At 45.0% G+C, this 21,067-nt stretch overlaps 1 protein-coding gene across 2 annotated transcripts; it reads left to right on the top strand.

Annotated features, from left to right (window-relative positions):
- Positions 1 to 4,351: 4,351 nt before the first annotated feature.
- On the top strand, positions 4,352 to 14,343 carry DPPA4 (developmental pluripotency associated 4). Of its 2 annotated transcripts, none has more exons than XM_054482111.2 (7): positions 4,352 to 4,461; positions 6,747 to 6,870; positions 8,691 to 8,851; positions 8,938 to 8,988; positions 9,923 to 10,211; positions 11,599 to 11,797; positions 12,657 to 14,343. In XM_054482111.2, the coding sequence occupies exons 1-7, from the start codon at positions 4,438 to 4,440 to the stop codon at positions 12,691 to 12,693; spliced, it is 885 nt and encodes a 294-aa protein (XP_054338086.1). In that variant the 5' UTR covers positions 4,352 to 4,437; the 3' UTR covers positions 12,694 to 14,343. The 2 variants fall into 2 exon arrangements, with proteins under 2 accessions (XP_054338086.1, XP_063517653.1); XM_063661583.1 differs by lacking the exon at positions 4,352 to 4,461 and adding an exon at positions 6,532 to 6,668.
- Positions 14,344 to 21,067: the final 6,724 nt, after the last annotated feature.

Here is a 21,067-nt window from a genome sequence, read left to right as displayed (position 1 = left end):
TGAAACAAGGTCTCACTATGTCACCCAGACTAGAGTATAGTGGCATGATCTCGGCTCACTGCAACCTCCACCTCTTGGACTCAAGCGATCCTCCCACCTCAGTCTCTCGAGTAGCTGGCACCCCTGCGCCACCACACCTGGTAATTTTTTTGTATTTTTGGTAGAAATGGGGTTTCACTGTATTGCCCAGGCTGGTCTCGAACTCATGAGCTCAAGTGATTCTCCTGCCTCCCAAAGTGCTGGGATTACTGGCATGAGCCACCACGCCCTCCCTGCTCTTCGGATCCCAACATGTGCTGTGCCAGACACTGTTTTCTCCAGACACGCCCACAACCCTCTAAGTAAAGGCTATTATTTTCATGACCCTCATTTTACGGATGAGAATACAAAGAGACCTAACGTTATTGCCCAGGTCACACAGCTAGTGAAGGGGAGGTTGGGGTTTAAATCCTGTCTGGCTAGCTGCTATAAAGCCTTACATTTAAAAATCAATCAATCTGGCCTGGATTTGGTGTCTGTGTTTTTATGTTTATTTTTATTTTATTTTTTATTTTGAGATGGAGTCTCACACTGTCACCCAGGCTGGAGTGCAATGGCACAATCTCGACTCACTGCAACCTCCGCCTCCTGGGTTCAAGCAATTCTCCTGCCTCAGCCTCCCCAGTAGCTGGGATTACAGGCATGTGCCACCACGCCCGGCTAATTTTTGTATTTTTAGTAGAGACAGGGTTTCACCATATTGGCCAGGCTGGTCTCCAACTCCTGACCTCATGATCCACCTGCCTCGGCCTCCCAAAGTGCTGGGATTACAGGCGTGAGCCACCATGCCCGGCCCTGGTGTCTGTGCTCTTAACCACAGTCCATACTTCCTCTCCAGTCGCAAGGCTGCTCAGTAGCCTCCTAACTCACCTTCTGTGCCGACTCTAATCATCCCCACTTCTGTCTCATTGAAGTTGAGAAGGCTTTACAAAATGCTCATCAGAGTCAGCCCACTCTTACCCACACATTGAATATTTCAGTAGCTTCCTGTGATCCTCAACCTAAAGATCAGAAGGCCTACCTATCCTGCTCAGCTCACACTTAACCCCTCCCTCTCTGAGCTCCAGCCCCACTGCTCTTCTTTCAGTCCCTGACCATGCTGAGCTGCCTCAGGAGCGGGGTGCCTTCTCCCTAGGGCCCATCCTTCCCTTCCCCTATTCAGTTATTTCAGTTCCCAATCTCCTTTAGATCTGATACTTTTCTGACTTCAAAACCCCTGTTGCAGGGCAAGGGGCTCATGCCTATAATACAAGCACTTTGGGAGGCCAAGGAGGGAGGCTCACTTAAGCCTAGGGATTCGAGACCAGCCTGGGCAACAATGAGACCTCGTCTTTATAAACAAAGCAAAATAAAGACCCCTATTGTAGGCTGTCATACACAGGGAATTATCCTGCTTTGCAAGTGTCATAATTGAACAGTTTGCATTTGTTTTGATTATACATACAAATAAAATACATTTTTAAAGCATGTGGGCCAGGCGTGGTGGCTTACACCTGTAATCCCAGCACTTTAGGAGGCTGAGGCAGGTGGAGCACTTGAGGTCAGGAGTTCAAGTGCTTGGTTAACATGGTGAAACTCTGTCTCCATTAAAAATACAAAAATTAGATGGGTGTGGTGGCATGAGCTGGTAGTCCCAGCTACTCTGGAGGCTGAGGCATGAAAGTTGCTTAAACCCGGGAGATGGAGGCTGCAGTGAGCCAAGACTGTGCCACTGAACTCCAGTCTGGGTGACAAAGCGAGACTCCCTCTCAAAAAAAAAAAACACCAAAAATAGCGCTTAATACATTTTTATTCTGTAAGCGAATGGGAGATTTAGTTGTTCAATTATGAATACTTTTTGAAATCAAGATAGAAGTGTAGGCACTGGAATTATAACATTAAAAATAGCAGTAAAGTTTTTCTTTTGACTACTAAATATTTGTAGGAAATTTTACACACAAAATTAGTTATTTCTCAGAAAACACAATAAACTTATAGTTATTCCTACTTTACATTTGAAAAACCAATGCATAAATAGGTTGCACTCTGCCCCAAACTGCCTATAAATCACAACTCCAACAAACCTGACAAAAAGATATTTGACTTTTTTTTTTTTTTTTTGCTTTTTTAGGAGGAGAGGGGACAGGGTCTGGCTCTATTGCCCAGGCTGGGGTGCAGTGGCATGATCACAGCTCACTGCAGCCTCAAATTCCTGGGCTCAAGTGATCCTCCTACCTTAGCATCCCGATGGAACTACAGGCACGTGCCACCACACCCAGCTAATTTCTTTTTTTATTTTTTGTAGAGACAAGATTTCACTAAATTGCCCAGGCCGGTCTCAAACTCCTGGGTTCTGGCAATCCTTCCACCTCAGCCCCCTAAATGCTGAGATTACAGTGAGGAGCCACCACCCCCTGCAGACCATATTTGGCTTTTTGCTTACTTCCAGAACTCAGTAATATTATTTCCAAACATTTTAAATTAAATTGTACTCATTCATTTTATGTATAGGATGTCAGCTAACCCATGTTTTAAATGGTTGGTGCAATTCTTTTAGAATTGTGTTCCCAGAAATAGTAGTGGACCCAATAATTTATAAATGATTAATCCCAGCACACACTCCATCTGTTCATACCAAATTAGTTAGTACCTTGCCCAGAATGTTTCAGTGCCTCAGTTTATATTTAATTCAGAACTCCAATTATTATGTTTGTTTGTTTGTTTTGAGATAGAGTGTCGCTCTGTCACCCAAGCTGGAGTGTGGGGGCACCATCTCGACTCACTGCAACCTCTGCTTCTCCGGCTCAAGCAATTCTCCTGCCTCAGCCTCCTCAGTAGCTGGGATTACAGGCACGCACCACCATGCCCAGCTAATTTTTGTATTTTTAGTAGAGAAGGCGTTCTGCCATTGTTGGCCAGGCTGGTCTCAAAACTCCTGAACTCAAGTAACCTGCCCACCTCAGCCGCCCAACGTGCTGGGATCACAGGCGTAAGCCACCAACGCCCAGCCCAGAACTCCAATTATTCTGAATGTTACGTTCAATTACACTGAGAAAAGAAAGATGATTCAGTTATACACTTTATACACAAACCTTAATTAGAAAGTCCTACTGGTGGTTATCAAAGGCTGTGGTAAAGAATTGTTAAATCAAAGCCCTAATATCTCCCAGATGACCTCAACTCACCTGGTTTCCTCTTTGCCGCCTTGGGGGTTGCCCAGTCCACAACCTGCACTTCCTTCTCTATTCCTGGGCTCCGTTTACTTTTTCTGTCCGTGGATTTCTAGCCTGTGAGCAGATTACTAACACCATTTGGATAAAGACAGTCTCTTATTTATCATTTTAGGAAGAAAATACAACAAAGTAAACCAAAGAACAAAGGAGACTTTGGACCCTGACAAGGGAGGGTTTCAGTCGCACAGCCACTGCTTCCTTCACTTCACATCTCTTGACAACCTGACAGGGAGCACTGATCTGAGGAAGGATTTTTCAAATTATTTTAAGGAGAAAAACTTGAACTTCTTTGGGAGTCAGTAGGTTAGGGGTTCACTTACTGTGCTATTGGAAAAGTTACCAATAAAAATGTATACCAACTTTAGTCATATATAAAATGGGGAACAATAATGACTGAATTTAAAACCCACAATTTGAGATATAAAAAAATACTTGGGCTGGGAGTGGTGGCTCACGCCTGTAATCCCAACACTTTGGGAGGACAAGGCTGGAGAATCACTTGAGGGCAGGAGTTCGAGACCAGCCAGGTCAAAATATCCAGCCCCCCCCCCCCCCCGCCACACACCCCACTTGCCCTCTACAAAATAAATAAATAATAAATACTCTATAGACTTTAAAAGCTACTATTATTAGTTCGTTGGCAGATGAAAAGATGCTCGCTATTAGTACAGAGAAACCTGGAGTTTTAGTTGGCTGAGTAACTTACTTAGGAAATGGAATGTATTTGGTACGAGAAAATAGCTTTCTTCAAGCCGCCAGTCTGGTCCCGGAAGTCTACTGTTTCCACAGGTTCCATTATTAAATCCCTTCACACATCCTGCTCAAGTCTCTGGCCACTGTTCCCCCCCCCCCCCCCCCCCCACGTAGAATCGTTCCGAAGGAGTGCTCAATCTCCCAATGTCTCCGGAACCATACTTTGGCTAATTACATTTAAAGTGAACAGAAAAGGCCCAGGAATAGTATTAGTAATTCAACCCAGACAAAAGTCACCCCAGGAATAAGAAACAATGCAATTTTAGCATTTACAAATTGTGGGGGAGGGAACAGAAAGGTAGAAGAAAAGAAGAGGTGAGGTGGAGAGAAAAAGGGTCTTCGGGCGGCAGGAAGTGGGAGGAGACTTTGCAAATAGCAATCTTGGGGCAGGGGCCATTTTGGAAGCATCTTGCGAGGCTCCGCTTCTGCAAGTATGGAGAAGGCAAAAGGCAAGGAGGTCAGTACAGTTTTAGTGGATTTGTTTTCTGTCTGTCTTTGTGTTTCTGTTTTCCCTGGGCACTCTTGATTTTTCCTTTAAGGAGAAAAGAATGTGCCTTCGAATTTTCTCCTCTTGACTTTTTTTTGTTTTAAGAGTAAGGCCCAAGAATATGATTGCAGCCTGGTATATTGGAGTGAGCAGACAAATAAGAAATGAGGTTTTCTAGGTTTAGTTGAGGAGGTTGAGAGTGTCAAAAGATAGGGGGAAAAAAAAAAGAGGCCGGGCGCGGTGGCTTACGCCTGTAATTCCAGCACTTTGGGCAGCCGAGGCGGGCGGATCACCTGAGGTCGGGAGTTCGAGACCAGCCTGACCAACATGGAGAAACTCTGTCTCTACTAAAAATACAAAGTTAGCCGGGTGTGGTGGCGCACACCTGTAATCCTAGCTACTCGGGAGGCTGAGGCAGGAGAATCGCTTGAACCCGGGAGTCAGGGGTTGCGGTGAGCCGAGATCGCCCCATTGCACACCCAGCTTGGGCAACCAGAGCGAAACTCCACCTCAAAAGGAAAAGTTAAAAAATTAGGTTTTCAGGTTTGTGTTTTGGAACAGGGTCTCACTTTTGTCTCCCTGGCTGGAGTGCAGTGGCACCATCACTACTCACTGCAACCTCTCAGGCTCAAGCGATCCTCCCACCTCGGCCTACCAAAGTGCTACTGGGACTGCAGGCGCGCGCCGCTGCTCCCGGCCCGGGTTTTCTGTTTTGAAGAGGTGCTTTGTCCTGTCAGAAAGAACTAACTGAATATCGGGGCTAGAGGGAAATGGTAACAGGAGAAAAGGGTGGTGAAGGAAAGATTTTAGGAAGAGGTAATTGAGCTGAGGTTGGAAAAGAATGAAACCCCTTAATTTCCTTTAGACGGACACAGATCCTAAACCAAAGGTGCTGAGAATGAATTCGTTCCCTTTTCCCAGAGTCCTTAGGACCTAGGAGTAATCAGAAGCCAGACATTGGGAACAATGCAGACAGAAACTGAAGGAAGAGAGGATTTAAGACGTTGCACAGGCACTGAACGGCCGTATCCGAGCGCTCTCAGGTCCTCTTGACCTGAACTGGGTCATTTTTAACTGTCTCGGTTTTAAGTCTTTTGTGAGGTCCAAAGTGAGTACTTTTTGTAAGGATTATGCAAATGTAAATTTCAAAGAAAAATGTAGAACTGCTATAGAGATGTAAAAATGCCATACAAATGTTAATTTGTCCAGTAATCCACCCTGAAAGTGAAAAAAAGGATTTAGATTTAGGATAAATTTTATTATATTAACGTATTTTAAAAAGTTTCACTCTGTCGCCTAGAGTGGTGTGCAGTAGCCGATCTCGGCTCACTGCAGCCTCTGCCTCCCGGGTTCAAGCGATTCTCCTGACTCATCCTCTAGATTAGTTGGGATTGCAGGTGCGCACCACCACGCCTAGGTAGTTTTTGTATTTTTGGTAGTGACTGAGTTTCAATATGTTGGCCAGGCTGGTCTCTAACTCCTGACCTCCATCGATCAGCCCACCTCGACCTCCCAAAGTGCCGGGATTACAGGCGTGAACCACGGAGCCCAGGCTTTATATTTAAATTTTAATTTATATCTAATGTAGTCTTAATCTGTGTCTTTATGTTACCTCTGATCCTCAGCTTCTGTGTCTGAGAAGTAATTGTTGCCAGGTTGCTATGAGAATTAAATGAATGAAAAAAGGAAGGCTAAGGCCAGGCACAGTGGCACATGCCTGTAATCCCAGCACTTTGGGAGGCCGAGGTGGGCAGATCACTTGAGGCCAGGAGTTCAAGACCAGCCTGGCCAACATGGTGAAACCCCATCTCTACTAAAAATAGAAAAATTCAGCCGGGTGTGGTGGCAGGCGCCTGTAATTCCAGCTAGTGGGGAGGCTGAGGCAGAGAATTGCTTAAACCGGGCAGGTGGAGGTTGCAGTGAGCCGAGATCGCGCCACTGCACTACAGCCTGGGCGACAGGGAGAGACTTCGTCTCAAAAAAAAAAAAAACAAGGCAGAGCCTGTTTTCTTCTACTCTTGTTTGTATCTGTCTTTTCATGTGCTTTCAAATTGGCTTCCTCCCATTTTTTCCATCATTGTTTCCCAGTCCTGTAAATGAAACTGAGTGTTAAGATGATACCCAGAGGAGAATCCACACTGCCAGTGGAGTCCAGTAACTGCCTTGTTGCCTTAGAAGTGAGTTATCTTGAGGCAGGTAGTGTATGTGTGGTTTGGACACTAGAGGAATGACTGACCAGCTCCTCTGTTCCCCAGTGGACCTCCACAGAGAAGTCGAGGGAAGAGGATCAGCAGGCTTCTAATGAACCAAATACAATTGCTTTGCCAGGAACATCAGCAAAGAGAACCAAAGAAAAAATGTCTGTCAAAGGCAATAAAGGTAAGAGGTCTTCAAATCCTCAAATCCCACCTTCTTGGGTCTTAGAAGCCAGAGGAATTTTTCTGAAGAAGAAAAACTAGGGAAGAAATTTCCATCATGTATTGTGCAAATCCTACACTTCATGGAAGCCTAGCTTAAACTGTACCTTCCTGAAGCATCTTTTGGTCACCACTGCTCTAACTGATCCCTTCCTATCTTCAGACTTCCACAGCATATTTGGTTCTGCTGATCATTTTTTCCTTCACTTGCTACTTGGAGTTAAGGATTTCAGTGTGCAATGATTTGGGAACAGACAGCTGTAAATTTGAAGACGCATTCTTGAAACCGGACTTTGTATTCTAAAAATAAGTTAGGACAATATCTACCTTTATTAAGGGGTGGGAATGGAGTGTTAAAATTTACATAGAGTAGTTAAGTGAAGCACTCAGACTATGCGTGAGAAGTAATATGTACAAAGTAAACCCTACTAACTATTAGTGTCATTACAGGCTGTGTCTTTTTTTTTGAGACACCAAGACAGGGTGTTGCTCTGTCATCCAGGCTGGAGTGTGGTGGCATCATCTCAGCTCCCTGCAACCTGTGCCTCCCAAGTTCAAGCAATTCTTCTGTCTCAGCCTCCCAAGTTAGCTAGGATTGCAGGCATGTGCCACCATGCCTGGCTGATTTTTGTATTTTTAGTAGAGATGGGGTTTCACCATATTGGCCAGGCTGGTTGCAAACTCTTGGCCTCAAGTGATCATCTGCCTTGGCCTCTTAAAGTGCTGGGATTACAGGTGTGAGCCACCACGCCCAGCCTTAGAAATTTTTATGGCACGATCCTGGCCCACTACAACCCCTGCCTCCCGGGTTCAAACAGTTCTCCTGCCTCAGCCTCCCAAGTAGCTGGGATTACAGGCATGTGCCACCAAGCCCGGCTAATTTTTTTAGTAGAGACGGCGTTTCACCGTGTTGACGATGCTGGTCTCGAACTCCTGACCTCAGGTTATCCACCCACCTCGGCCTCCCAAAGTGCTGGGATTACAGTGTGAGCCACTGCGCCCAGCCAGAAATCTTTACTGAATGAAGACAAGGTATGTGAGGTACAGAAGTGGGATGAACAGAAACACACTAGAGCTAAGGAAACATACCTGCTATGAAACCAGAGTGCTTCCCTGACTAGGGTGGGCTGGCAGAATTAGGGGGTATTAGTGGTTGCCTGTGTAGCACTGTCAGGTGTTGATTTTGCTCTGGGGCTAGAGGACACCACTGAGAATGATCTCAAGTCTAAGACAGCGGTAATTCCCCTGGGATGGAAGCGCAATCTCCGTTGCCACCACCTGGATTCTGTGGATTAAGGGGCTCACAAAGGAGCAAGAGTACCTGAGTAGTGGGGAAATTTAGGAGTAAAACTAGGATTTAGAAGTGGTAAGTCCTAGGTTTGAGAGGGATTGGACTATTAATTAATTAAAAGTGATTTTAGGCTGGGCGTGGTGGCTTAGGCCTGTAATCCCAGCACTTTGGGAGGCCTAGATGGGCAGATCACAAGGTCAGGAGTTCAAGACCAGCTTGGCCAACATGGTGAAACTCCATCTCCACTAAAAATACAAAAAATTAGCCAGGCGTGGTGGTGGGCGTCTGTAATCCCAGCTACTCAGGAGGCTGAGGCAGGAGAATCGCTTGAACCCAGGAGGCGGAGGTTGCAGGCAGCCAAGATTGCGCCACTGTACTCCAGCTGGGCGACAGAGCAAGACTGTGTCTCAAAAAAAAAATGGTTTTACTTTTGAAATTCTGGAAAGCTACACGAAGTTAATTACTACTAATTTGATTCCATTCTCCTTCAGTGCTCTGCCCTAAGAAAAAGGCAGAGCACACTGACAACCCCAGACCTCAGAAGAAGATACCAATCCCTCCATTACCCTCTAAACTGCCACCTGTTAATCTGATTCACCGGGACATTCTGCGGGCCTGGTGCCAACAATTGAAGCTGAGCTCCAAAGGCCAGGTGAGGGCCTAGGCTGGGGACAGTGCTGCTGGGAGGAAGGGTAGGAGCCTTATTTGCCTTACTAACTCAGTTTTCTGTTGTCTTAGAAATTGGATGCATATAAGCGCCTGTGTGCCTTTGCCTACCCAAATCAAAAGGTAACTTTTTAAAGGATGGACGTTTCAGTGCTTATCCTAATTACCCATTGTAGCCTCAAAAGTGAGTAAAGGAACTCTTAGCCTCACCTTGTCCCTCCACACCTAGTTCTAAAAAGGAACAGTATTTCCCATCCCTACTGTTGTTTTTTTTTTTTTTTTTTTTTTGAGACTGTCACCCAGGCTGGAGTGCAGTAGTACCATCTCGGCTCACTGCAACCTTCACCTCCCGGGTTCAAGCAATTCTCCTGCCTCAGCCTCCAGAGTAGCTCGGATTACAGGTGCCTGCCACCACACCTGGCTGATGTTTGTATTTTTAGTAGAGGTGGGTCATGCTGGTCTCGAACTCCTGACCTCAGGTGATCCACCCACCTCGGCCTCCCAAAGTGCTGGGATTACAGGTGTGAACCACTGTGCCCGGCCAGCAATTTTCTTTTTTTTCTATTTCTTTCTCTTTTCTTTTTTTTTTTTTTGAGACAGAGTCTCCCTGTGTCACTTAGGCTGCAGTGCAGGCTCACTGCAACCTCTGCCTCCCTGGTTCAAGTGATATCCCTGTCTCAGCCCCTGGAGTAGCCGGGATTACAGGCATGAGCCACCATGCCTGGATAACTTTTGTATTTTTAGTAGAGACGGAGGTTTCATCATGTTGGCCAGGCTGGTCTCGAACTCCTGACCTCAAGTGTTTCACCCACCTTGGCCTCCCAAAGTGCTGGGATTACAGACCTGAGCCACTGGGTGGCCAACTGAGCAATTTTCAAGAAGACAGTACATTGTTATTAACTATGTATAGTTACCAACTTGTACAATAGATCTCTTGAACCTAGTCCTCCTGTCTAAGTGAAACTTTGTATTTGATGGAGAGCTCCTTAACCCTTAGGCCATTTTTGTTAGAATTTTAATCTGTATTTTTATCTTTATTATTTAACCCTTTCTGTAGGATTTTCCTAGCACAGCAAAAGAGGCCAAAATCCGGAAATCATTGCAAAAAAAATTAAAGGTGGAAAAAGGGGAAACGTCCCTGCAAAGTTCTCAGACACATCCTTCTGAAGTGGCTCTTCCCCCTGCGGGGGGGCCGCCTGCCCTGGAAGATTCCACTCCTCTCCTTGAGGGAGTTAATACAGTTGTGGTGACAACTTCTGCCCCAGAGGCTTTGCTGGCCTCCTGGGCGAGAATTTCAGCCAGGGCGAGGACGCCAGAGGCAGTGGAATCTCCACAAGAGGCCTCTGGTAAGCGCAACATGAAGAGCTTATTCTGGTCCAATGGGGAAATAAGCTTAGTAGATAGTAATTCCTGATACATTTTAGGGTATATCAAAATCCCTTTGAGGGCCGGTAATTCCTGGACCCTGCCCACAGAGTTTCTGATTCAGGTCTAGGGCAGGACCTGAGCGTTTGCATTTCTTTTTTTTTTTGAGACAGAGTTTCGCTCTTGTTGCCCAGGCTAGGGTGCAGTGGCACGATCTCAGCTCACCGCAACCTCCACCTCCCGGGTTCAAGCAATTCTGCCTCAGCCTTCCTGAGTAGCTGGGATTACAGGCATGCGCCACCATGCCCGGCTAATTTTGTGTTTTTAGTAGAGATGGGGTTTCTCCATGTTGGTCAGGCTGGTTTCGAACTCCTGACCTCAGATGATCCGCCCACCTTGGCCTCCCAAAGTGCTGGGATTACAGGCGTGAGCCATCGCACCCGGCAAGAGTTTGCATTTCTAACAGTTTCCCAGGCAGTACTAAGGATGCTGGTCTGGGGACCACAGTTTGAGAACCACTGCTCTAAATTATTGATGGCATCAGAAGGGGATAGCAGTCTGGTTTTCTTTCTTTACCCTTTAAGCAATTTAAAGGCAAGGTCTAAAATTAATTGCCTGCAACTGAGCCCCAGAATGGCATTAATAAGTTATTTAAAATATTTCCCAGCGTTTTCATTGTCAAATGGGTAATACCTACCTTGTATGTTGTAAGAATTACAGAAAATACAACAAAAGAAGACAAACTGCTTAGCATAATCCAATGTGTGTTAAGAGCTGAGACCCCTGAGCTTATTTCATGAAGCCCTTTCCAGACACTCTGGGTTAGTCTTTCTACCATCTGCCCACCTACAACTATACTACTTCCAACTAGATTTTTAGATTTTTAACAGGAACTGTCTTGTATGCTTTTTTGTTTTTTTTTTTTTTTGAGATGGAGTCTTGCTGTGTCACCCAGGCTGGAGTGCAGTGGCGCAGTCTCGTCTCATTGCAAGCACCGCCTCCCGGGTTCACGCCATTCTCCTGCCTCAGCCTCCTGAGTAGCTGGGACTACAGGCACCCGCCACCACGCCCGGCTAATTTTTTGTATTTTTAGTAGAAATGGGGTTTCACTGTGTTAGCCAGAATGGTCTCGATCTCCTGACCTCGTGATCCGCCCACCTCGGCCTCCCAAAGTGCTGGGATTACAAGCGTGAGCCACTGCACCCGGCTTGTATGCTTTTCTAAAGGAGAACAGAATAGAGAAGAGGTTAAGTTAGGATTTCAGGGTTCACATCTTGGAGCTGGTCAATCAAGGGTGATGGGCCATAATACAGTCTTACATCAGTATGTCATCCTGGTGTGTGGGTACCTGTCTCTCTCCTTCTCCAGGTGTCAGGTGGTGTGTGGTCCATGGGAAAAGTCTCCCTGCAGACACAGATGGTTGGGTTCACCTGCAGTTTCATGCTGGTCAAGCCTGGGTTCCAGAAAAGCAAGAAGGGAGAGTGAGTGCACTCTTCTTGCTTCCTGCCTCCAATTTTCCACCCCCGCACCTTGAAGACAATATGTTGTGCCCCAAATGTGTTCACAGGTAATTACCTGATGCTTTTCTACAAACTAAAAGTGGGTGTCGGATTTTCAATTGCAGAAAGTTAAGATATACATTAATCTTAAATAGCCGTGTATTTCAAGCTCAAATTGTCAGTAAAGAGTTTCAAGAAAATTATTACTCAGTTAAGTTTATCTCCAGGAAAAAGAAAGCATTTATGTGTCAGGGTGTAATGCTTCTACCTGGAGACACAGAATTCTGGGAGCAACAAAAATTATATAATTATTATATTCAAAGTGTATGCCCTACACAGAAATAATGACTAGCAAAAAACCTCTTCCTTTAAGTAGCCTACAGTCTAACAGGGACGGTGGGCACGTAAACACCTAGAATAACATGACGAATATCAAAGAAGAGGTTCCTTAAGGGAAGAATCGACTAGATGGAAAGGAGAGATCGGTAATTTCTCAGCCTGGGAAACATAGCAAGACCATCTCCCACAGGAGGAAGTATGTGAATGTGTGATTGGCTTTTCCTTCTTTGGGATATCCTACTTTTTGCTGTGAGTATTTTGATAATCTCTGTATGCCAAGCAAGTTGAAGAGAACTGAGGAGGTCACTTTGGGTAGCCCTTTAATGACATACTTGGGTTTTTGGGAAAGTGATGAAAAGAGCCCCTCCAAGACCTCTTGTCCATGGTTCGCACAAGTCAGGGAACATATTACAGAGGCATGATAACTTGGCTGATGATCTTCATTCTTTAATGACAGGATCACAGGCGTGCTACCTATGATCCTAAAGTTGTAAGGGCAATTTCAACAGCATTCCAGCAGCGGGTTTCTTGGCTATTTTTAATATTTCTTCATTCTTTTTAAAAACAAATATTTTATTTGCTTTATAGGAACAAGGTCTTAATAAAAAGCCTCCAATGGGAATAGAATATCAGGAAAAAGGCCACATCTATGGTAATTAATGGCAGAAAAGCTGGAGAGTTGGATTCTGCGGTGCTGCTGACAGGTGAACTCTGGTCCTCTGCACACCTGTTAAAGGGCCATGCAGACTGGTGGGGTGGCAGATGTTAGCCTAAGACCCCTAGCAGTGCCTGTTGCTTTGTGAGTGGAGATAGAGACTCTTACATTTAAAAATGGAAAAACATTTAACAAATTACCATAAATTATAGTTAATATGTAGAAAAACTCATTCACACTACTTTTCTAAAATAGACATGACTTCAGCAGCAGCTTTTTTTTGTTGTATTTTGAGACAGTGTCTTAGAGTTGCCCAGGCTGGAGTGCAGTGGTGCAATCTCAGTTCAGTGCAATCTCCGCCTCCTGGGTTCAAATGATTCTCCTGCCTCAGCCTCCTGAGTAGCTGGGTACAGGCACCTGCCACCACACCCAGCTAATTTTTTGTATTTTTAGTAGAGATGGAGTTTTACCATGTTGGCCAGGCTGGTATCAAACTCCTGGACTCAAGTGATCACCCTCCTCAGCCTCCCAAAACGCTGGGATTATGGGCATGAGCCCCTGCGCCTGACCTTCAACAGCTCTTTTAAGTGAGTTCTTCAGCTGAGCATTTTGATGGACTTGAGTAAAATGGTAGTTGGCTCTTGTGCTCTATTTTCTCTTCCTCTGAACACTGACTACTTTAGGAGCTGCTTCATTCCAATTGCAATTTCATAAAACGTAAAGTATTTTAAGGCAAAGAAAGGCTGTTAATTCTCTCCCTCCCCCAAACACGTGATTTTTAATATTCAAAACAATATTTTTCAGAGTTTTCTTAATAACCTGAGATTTCTATGGTTTGACTCCAGGATCAAAACACAAGGGACTTTGTCTGTGTTATTTCATTTATAATTGTTTTGTATATTTCTGGTGTTTAAAATGTTTAAGATTGCTTCCCACTCAAATACATAATATATTGAACTTAAAATGTGTTTATTAACCGATTCTCCATAAATAAAAATAAGATGTGTATGTAAAATAATTCATCTGTTGTATTTAGAGAACCATATTCATTGCATGCAAATTTTATTGTTAGTGTTCTTAACTCAAAAGTAGGAGTAAACCAAAACGTGTGATTTTTCTTTTGTATGACTCATTTGTTTGTTCTTTATTAGTTGGTGGTATGGGTTGGATCATTTGTTTTTAAAACTACTTAAGTATGATTGACATACAAAAAGCTGTACATATTTAATGTATCCTATTGTGTCATTAATTTTTATTTTTTTATGTACTTCCTAAATTTATAGTCCTGCGAGTCTGGGAACAGATCTGTTTTTCACTTATCCTGATTTAATGACAGTTTCCAACATTGTTTTGTTATTACAAGTAGGGGATCTTTTTTTTTTTTTTTTTTTTTTTGCCCCTTTAATGAAGATACTAAAAATAATTCACTGGAAGGAGTGGCAGAGTTGGAAAATTTGTAACCATCATAATACAGGTGTAATAGGTTTGGGAAAGAATCCTCAGAAATGTTTAAGCAAGGGAGGAAAGTTTGTTGAGAAGCAAGATGTTCTCTCCTGCCCCCCATTGGTTGTTGGTGGTCAGAATTGTTCAGTGTAATAAATAATAGACATTTTTCTTATACTATGTGTATTGTTCGTTTTGTTTCCTTTTTAAACTTCTCCCGTACTTTATTTGGATGGGTCAAGTTTCTATTCTGTTTCCTTCCTTTCTATTAATTTGGAAATGTCCTTTGCTTTATGATTCTGCTTGTAGATACCTCCCTGTTTCTAACACATTTCAATAAACTTAAATTTGTCTCTATACAAAATAAATTAATAATTGGAGTCTACCAGTAAGACAGTTTATTTACTCATCTTCCTGCCCCAGCAAGATAAAACCTTAAAGTTACATACTTGCCAAATCACCCTAATTTTCACAGGCCTCCCCCAAAGTTCCTATCAATCACATTCAGTCCCCCACTCCCTGTCTCCCTGCTATGCTCCCAGAATACTAAGAGGAAGACAGTTGGAGCTATAAACTGTGTCTCAGATGAGTTCCCTGGCAGAGACATGACATCTTGCTGTTTTTTGGGGAGCTGAGAGAAGAGGTTTATATTCCCAATTTCCCATCTGGATGTTAAGATAACTTGTACAAATAGGTCTGTGCCCACGTTGTATCGGGTGTGGGAAACCTGGAGCCAGCCTTGCAAATTTCTCTTGGCTCCAAACGGACATGGCAGCTTCCAAGGGTGAATGTTGGTCAGGGCCTCTGAACACATTCTTGATGGAAATAAAATTTCTACATTTTGGCACGATGGGGCTTACTGACATAAAAATTGGAATTTGGCTACAGCCACCTTAACCAAGGATTCCAACTTAGCACCACCAGGAATGTTATAAACTAAAATGTCTTTTCTGATAAACAATGGGAAGTATACAATATCATTGCCAAAAAGATAATGTAAATCTAATCATGAGGAAACAATTAGTCCTGATTACACCTGTTGTCTCAGGCTAATTAAGTGAGTCTACCTTGCTTTGAATGACACTTACTTAGACATAGCCATATGTGAAGACCCACAGGGGTCAGGGGCAGTGGCTCACGCCTGTAATCCCAACACTTGGGAGACTGAGGCTGGCAGATGACTTGAGCCCAGGAGTTCAAGACCAGCCTGGGCAACATGTTGAAACCCTTTCACCAAAATACAAAAAGTAGCCCGCCGTGGTGGCCTGTGGCCTGTAGTCCCAGCTACTCAGGTGGCCGAGATGGCAGGATTGCTTGAGCTGGAGGTCGAGGCTGCAGTGAGCCATGATCGCACCACTGCCCTTCCAGCCTGGGCAGCAGAGCAGAGACCCTGCCTCAAAAAAAAAAAAAAAAAAAAAAAAAAGGCCAGGTGAGGTGGCTCACGCCTGTAATCCCAGCACTTTGGGAGGCCGAGGCAGGCGGATCACGAGGTCAAGAGATCAAGACCATCCTGGCTGACAAGGTGAAACCCCATCTCTACTAAATATAGAAAAATTAGCCGGGCTTCTGTAGTCCCAGCTACTCGGGAAGCTGAGGCAGGAGAAGGGTGAACCCGGGAGGCGGAGCTTGCAGTGAGTAACGAGAGGACAATCTCTGCATTCAACTAAAGCTAAAATTGGCCGGGTGCGGTGGCTCACACATGTAATCCCAGCATTTTGGGAGGCGGAGGGGGGGTGGATCACCTGAGGTTGGGAGTTCAAGGCCAGCCTGACCAACATGGAGAAACCCTGTCTCTATTAAAAACACAAAAGTTAGCGGGGTGTGGTGGCACATGCCTGTAATTCCAGTTACTCGGGAAGCTGAGGCAGGAGAATTGGTTGAACCCGGGAGGCAGAAGTTGTGGTGAGCCAAGATCACGCCATTGTACTCCAGCCTGGGCAACAAAAGCAAAACTCCATCTCAAAAAAAAACAAAAAAAAACAAAAAATTAGCTGGGTGTGGTAGCACATGCCTATAATCCCAGCTATTTAGGATGCTGAGGCAGGAGAGTCACTTGAACCTGGGAGGCGAAGGTTGCAGTGAGCCAAGATTGTGCCTCTGCACTCCAGCCTGGGCAATAGAGTGAGACTCCGTCCCACACACACAAAAAGGGCCAGGCATGGTGGCACACACCTGTAATCCCAGCTACTTGGGAGGCTGAGGCAGGAGAATCACTTGAGCCTGGGAGGCAGAGGTTGCAGTTAGCCAAGATCCCGCCATTGCACTCCAGCCTGCGCAAAAATAGCGAAACTCCATCTCAAAAAAAAAAAAGTTAAGTTTTCCATAAAATGTGACAGTGATTCTCATTTAGTCCCCAAACCAGGAGCATCCATATTAGCCTGGAACTTTGAAATGCATATTACTTCATCTCAGACCTACTGAATGACACAGGGTGTGGTTCAGCAATGTGTTTTCACAAGTCCTGCAGAAGAGTATAAGAACTGCTAATCTTGGTGATAAAAAGTAAAGCGGGTTTTCCAAAGGGCGGAAGTAATGGGAATTGACTGGAAGAGCCCCAAAGGAATTTTTCTGGTGATAGAAATATTTTCTATTTTGATTGGGGGAATTGGCTAATCATTTATTTTATTTTATTTTATTTTGTTTTATTTTATTTTATTTTTGACATAGCATTTCACTCTTGTTGCCCAGGCTGGAGTGCAATGGCTCGATCTTGGCTCACCGCAGCCTCTGCCTCCCAGGTTCAAGTGATTCTCCTGCCTCAGCCTCCCGAGTAGCTGGGATTACAGGCACGTACCACCACTCTCTGCTAATTTTTTGTATTTTTAGTAGAGACAGGGTTTCTCCGTGTTGGTCAGGCTGGTCTCGAACTCTCGATCTCAGGTGATCGGCCCGCCTCGGCCTCCCAAAGTGCTGGGATTACAGGCGTGAGCCACCGCACCTGGCCTGGCTACTCATTTTTTAAAGCTCATTACAGTGTACACTCCAGATCTGTGCATTTCACTCTAAATTTTATCGCAAAGGAGAACGAATGGTTAGTTTGGAAATTAAAGAGGAAATAGTTTGTGTCACATAACTCTACCCCTAATATTTCTGTACATGTCAGAGCTAGAGATTGAAAGAAGTCTTGTTTATCTCCATGGTAGATGACGAGGAGGAGGACCACAATACATCAGGGGGGTTATAACACCAAGGAGGGTTCTAAAGAGGTAAACAGACTGGACAAGAATTCCTCCCTATTCCAGAAGTCATGCAGCTCTAACTAGAATGCAAAGGTTAAGAACTTTCTACATTCTGCTCTTCCTTCAAACTCCTGTTTCAGGCCGGGTGTGGTAGCTCACGCCTGTAATGATTCTCCTTCCTCAGCCTCCCTAGTAGCTGGGATTACAGGCACCTGCCACCACACGCAGCTAATTTTTTGTATTTTTAGTAGAGATGGGGTTTCACTGTGTTAGCCGGGATGGTCTCCATCTCCTGACCTCATAATCCATCCACCTTGGCCTCCCAAAGTGCTGGGATTACAGGCGTGAGCCACCGAACCTGGCCTTTTTCTTTTTTTTGAAATGGAGTCTCACTCTGTCGCCCTGGCTGGAGTGCAGTGGCGAGGTCTTGGCTCATTACAACCTCAGCCTCCCAGGTTCAAGCCATTCTCCTGTCTCAGCCTCCTGAGTAGCTGAGATTACAGGCATGTGCCACTGGGCCTGGCTTTTTTTTCCTTAAGATGGAGTCTTGCTCTTTTGCCCAAACTGGAGTGCAATGGCGTGATCTCGGCTCATCACAACCTCCACCTCCCGGGTTCAAGTGATTCTCCTGACTCAGCCTCCCGAGTAGCTGGGACTACAGGCGCACACCACCAGGCCTAGCTAATTTTTGTATTTATAGTAGAGATGAGGTTTCACTATGTTGGCCAGGCTGGTCTCGAACTTCTGACCTTGTAATCCACTGGCCTCGGCCTCCCAAAGTGTTGGGATTACAGGCCTGAGCCACCTCGCCCAGCTAGTTTTTGTATTTTTAGTAGAGATGGGGGTGCCACCATCTTGGCCAGGCTGGTCTTGAACTCCTGACCTCGTGATCCACCCACCTCGGCCTCCCAAAGTGCTGGGATTACAGGCTTTAGCCACCGTGCCTGGCCCCATTGATCTATTTTTCATTTTAATTATTTGGCTTTTCCGTGATGTTGTAAAAATGTAATGAGCCTGAGTTCTTTAATTTAACAATGTATTTGAGACTGATACATGTTTTTGCATATATCATTAGTTTGCTCCTTTTCATTAATGAATAGTGCTATTCCATTTTGTGGAGGTACCACAGTTTGTGAACCCTTCACCACTTGAAGGATATTTGGTTATTTTTAGGTTTTGATGATTACAAATAAGTCTTCTATACCTCCCTGTAATTTGTTGTTTGAATATTGAAGTTTCACTCATTTGGGCTAAATACTCAAGGAAGGAGATTGCTGGGCCATATATTAAGTGTACATTTAGCTTGACAAGACACTGCCAAACTGTTTTCCAAACTGACTGTGCCATACTGTATTTTCACTGAAATATATGAAATGCGGCCGAGCGCAGTGGCTCATGCCTGTAATCCCAGCACTTTGGGAGGCCGAGGTGGGCGGATCACCTGAGGTTGAGAATTCAAGACCAGCCTGACCAACATGGAGAAACCCTGTCTCTACTAAAAATGCAAAATTAGCCAGTCGTAGTGGCGCATGCCTGTAATCCCAGCTACTAAGGAGGCTGACCCAGGAGAATCGCTTGAACCTGGAAGATGGAGGTTGCGGTGAGCCGAGATCACGCCATTGCATTCCAGCCTAGGCAACAAGAATGAAACTCTGCCTCAAAAAAAAAAACAAAAAACCCCAACCAGAGTTGCTCCACTTTTATCTATTATATATTGGCGTTCCACAAACATCTATTTTTGTAGAACATATTTCTCTGGCCGGGCGTCGTCGCTCACGCCTGTAATCCCAGCACTTTGGGAGGCCGAGGCAGACGGATCATGAGGTCAGAAGATCGAGACCATCCTGGCTAACATGGTGAAACCCCATCTGTACTAAAAACACAAAAAATTAGCCCAGGGTGGTGGCGGGCGCCTGTTAGTCCCAGCTACTCGGGAGGCTGAGGCAGGAGAACCGCTTGAACCTGGGAGGCAGAGCTTGCAGTGAGCCAAGATCATGCCATTGCACTCCAGCCTGGGTGACAGAGCGAGACTCTGTCTCAAAAAATAAAAAAAAGAACATATTTCTCTGATTTAAAAAGTGTTAGCTGGGTGTGTTGCCATGAGCCTGTTGTCCCAGCTATTGGGGAAGCTGAGGCAAGAGGATTACTTGAGCCCAGGAGTGAGAGGCTGCAGTGAGCCCTGATCATACCATTGCACCCCAGCCTGAGCAACAGAGTGAGATCCTGTCTCAAAATAAACAAATAAATAAAAGCGATTTTGAAAAAAGGTAAGATTAAATTTTTAAAAATAAAAATGATTTTGAAAGCACTTATCTAAATGAGAAATACAATGCATTTTTATTTACCTTACAATATAGAAAATAAAATATGTATTTGAATAAAGTAATGCGTTTTTGCTGGGCGCGGTGGCTCACGCCTGTAATCCTAGCACTTTGGGAGGCCAAGACGGGCAGATTACCTGGGGTCAGGAGTTCAAGACCATCCTGGCCAACATGGTGAAACCCTGTCTCTACTAAAATACAAAAACTAGCTGGGCATCATGGCGGGTGCCTGTAATCCCAGCTACTCGGGAGGCTGAGATGGGAGAGTCTCTTGAACCTGGGAGATGGTGGTTGCAGTGAGCTGAGATCGTGCCACTGCACTCCAGCTTGGGCAGCTGAGTGAGACTCCTTCTCAAAAAATAAAAATTAAAAAAAAAGTAATGCATTTTTATTTCAGGACTATTGTCTATTATTGGAATAAATAAGAGAAAAAAAGTATTCAGAAAATATATATATATATATTTTTTTTTGAGGCAGAGTCTCGCTCTGTCCCCCAGGCTGGAATACAGTGGCGCAATCTCGACTCACTGCAAGCTCCGCTTCCCGGGTTCACGCCATTCTCCTGCCTCAGCCTCCTGAGTAGCTGGGACTACAGGTGTCCACCACCATGCCCAGCTAATTTTTTGTATTTTTAGTAGAGACGGGGTTTCACCTTGTTAGCCAGGATGGTCTCGATCTCCTGACCTCGTGATCCGCCCGCCTCAGCCTCCCAAAGTGCTGGGATTACAGGCGTGAGCCACTGTGCCCGGCCGAAAAGATTTTTTTGAAGGTTGTTTTTAATAGTTCAGCATCCTGTTAGTGGCTACTTTTAAGCTTTGAAGTATACGTACACTAATTCCCAAACTAAAATTGGTGCTATCTGTTTTAGAGTTATTTCAGGGGCCTAATTAAGAGCCTTCTATGAACTGGACACTCTACTGAGCCCCATGGGAATAAGGATGTGTCTGAGAACTTCAGAGTGCCACAGTCTGGTAGAAATAGTCACATCAGTCTGTGATAAGTATTTACACCAAATCCTTTACCAGCAGCAAAGAAACAGACATCTGCTGTACAACAGAGTTGGGTGGGAAGGGGTAGAAATGTGGAGGTTCAGGCAATATTAATAACCCTAGCATTGGCCAGGTGTGGTGGCTCACACCTGTAATCCCAGCACTTTGGGAGGCCGAGGTAGGCGGATCACCTGAGGTCAGGAGTTCGAGACCAGCCTAGCCAGCATGGTGAAACCCCATCTCTACTAAAAATACAAAAATTAGTTGGGTGTGGTGGTGGGCGCCTGTAATCCCAGCTACTCGGGAAGCTGAGGCAGGAGAATCGCTTGAACCCAGGAGGCAGAGGTTGTGGTGAGCAAAGATCACACCATTGCACTCCAGCCTGGGCAACAGAGGGAGACTCCGTCTCAAA

Source organism: Pongo pygmaeus, chromosome 2, assembly GCF_028885625.2.
Source record: "Pongo pygmaeus isolate AG05252 chromosome 2, NHGRI_mPonPyg2-v2.0_pri, whole genome shotgun sequence".
Classification (NCBI taxonomy): Eukaryota; Metazoa; Chordata; class Mammalia; order Primates; family Hominidae; genus Pongo; species Pongo pygmaeus.
Note: the sequence above shows the minus strand (reverse complement) of the source record. Positions and strands in the feature narration are given on the sequence as shown.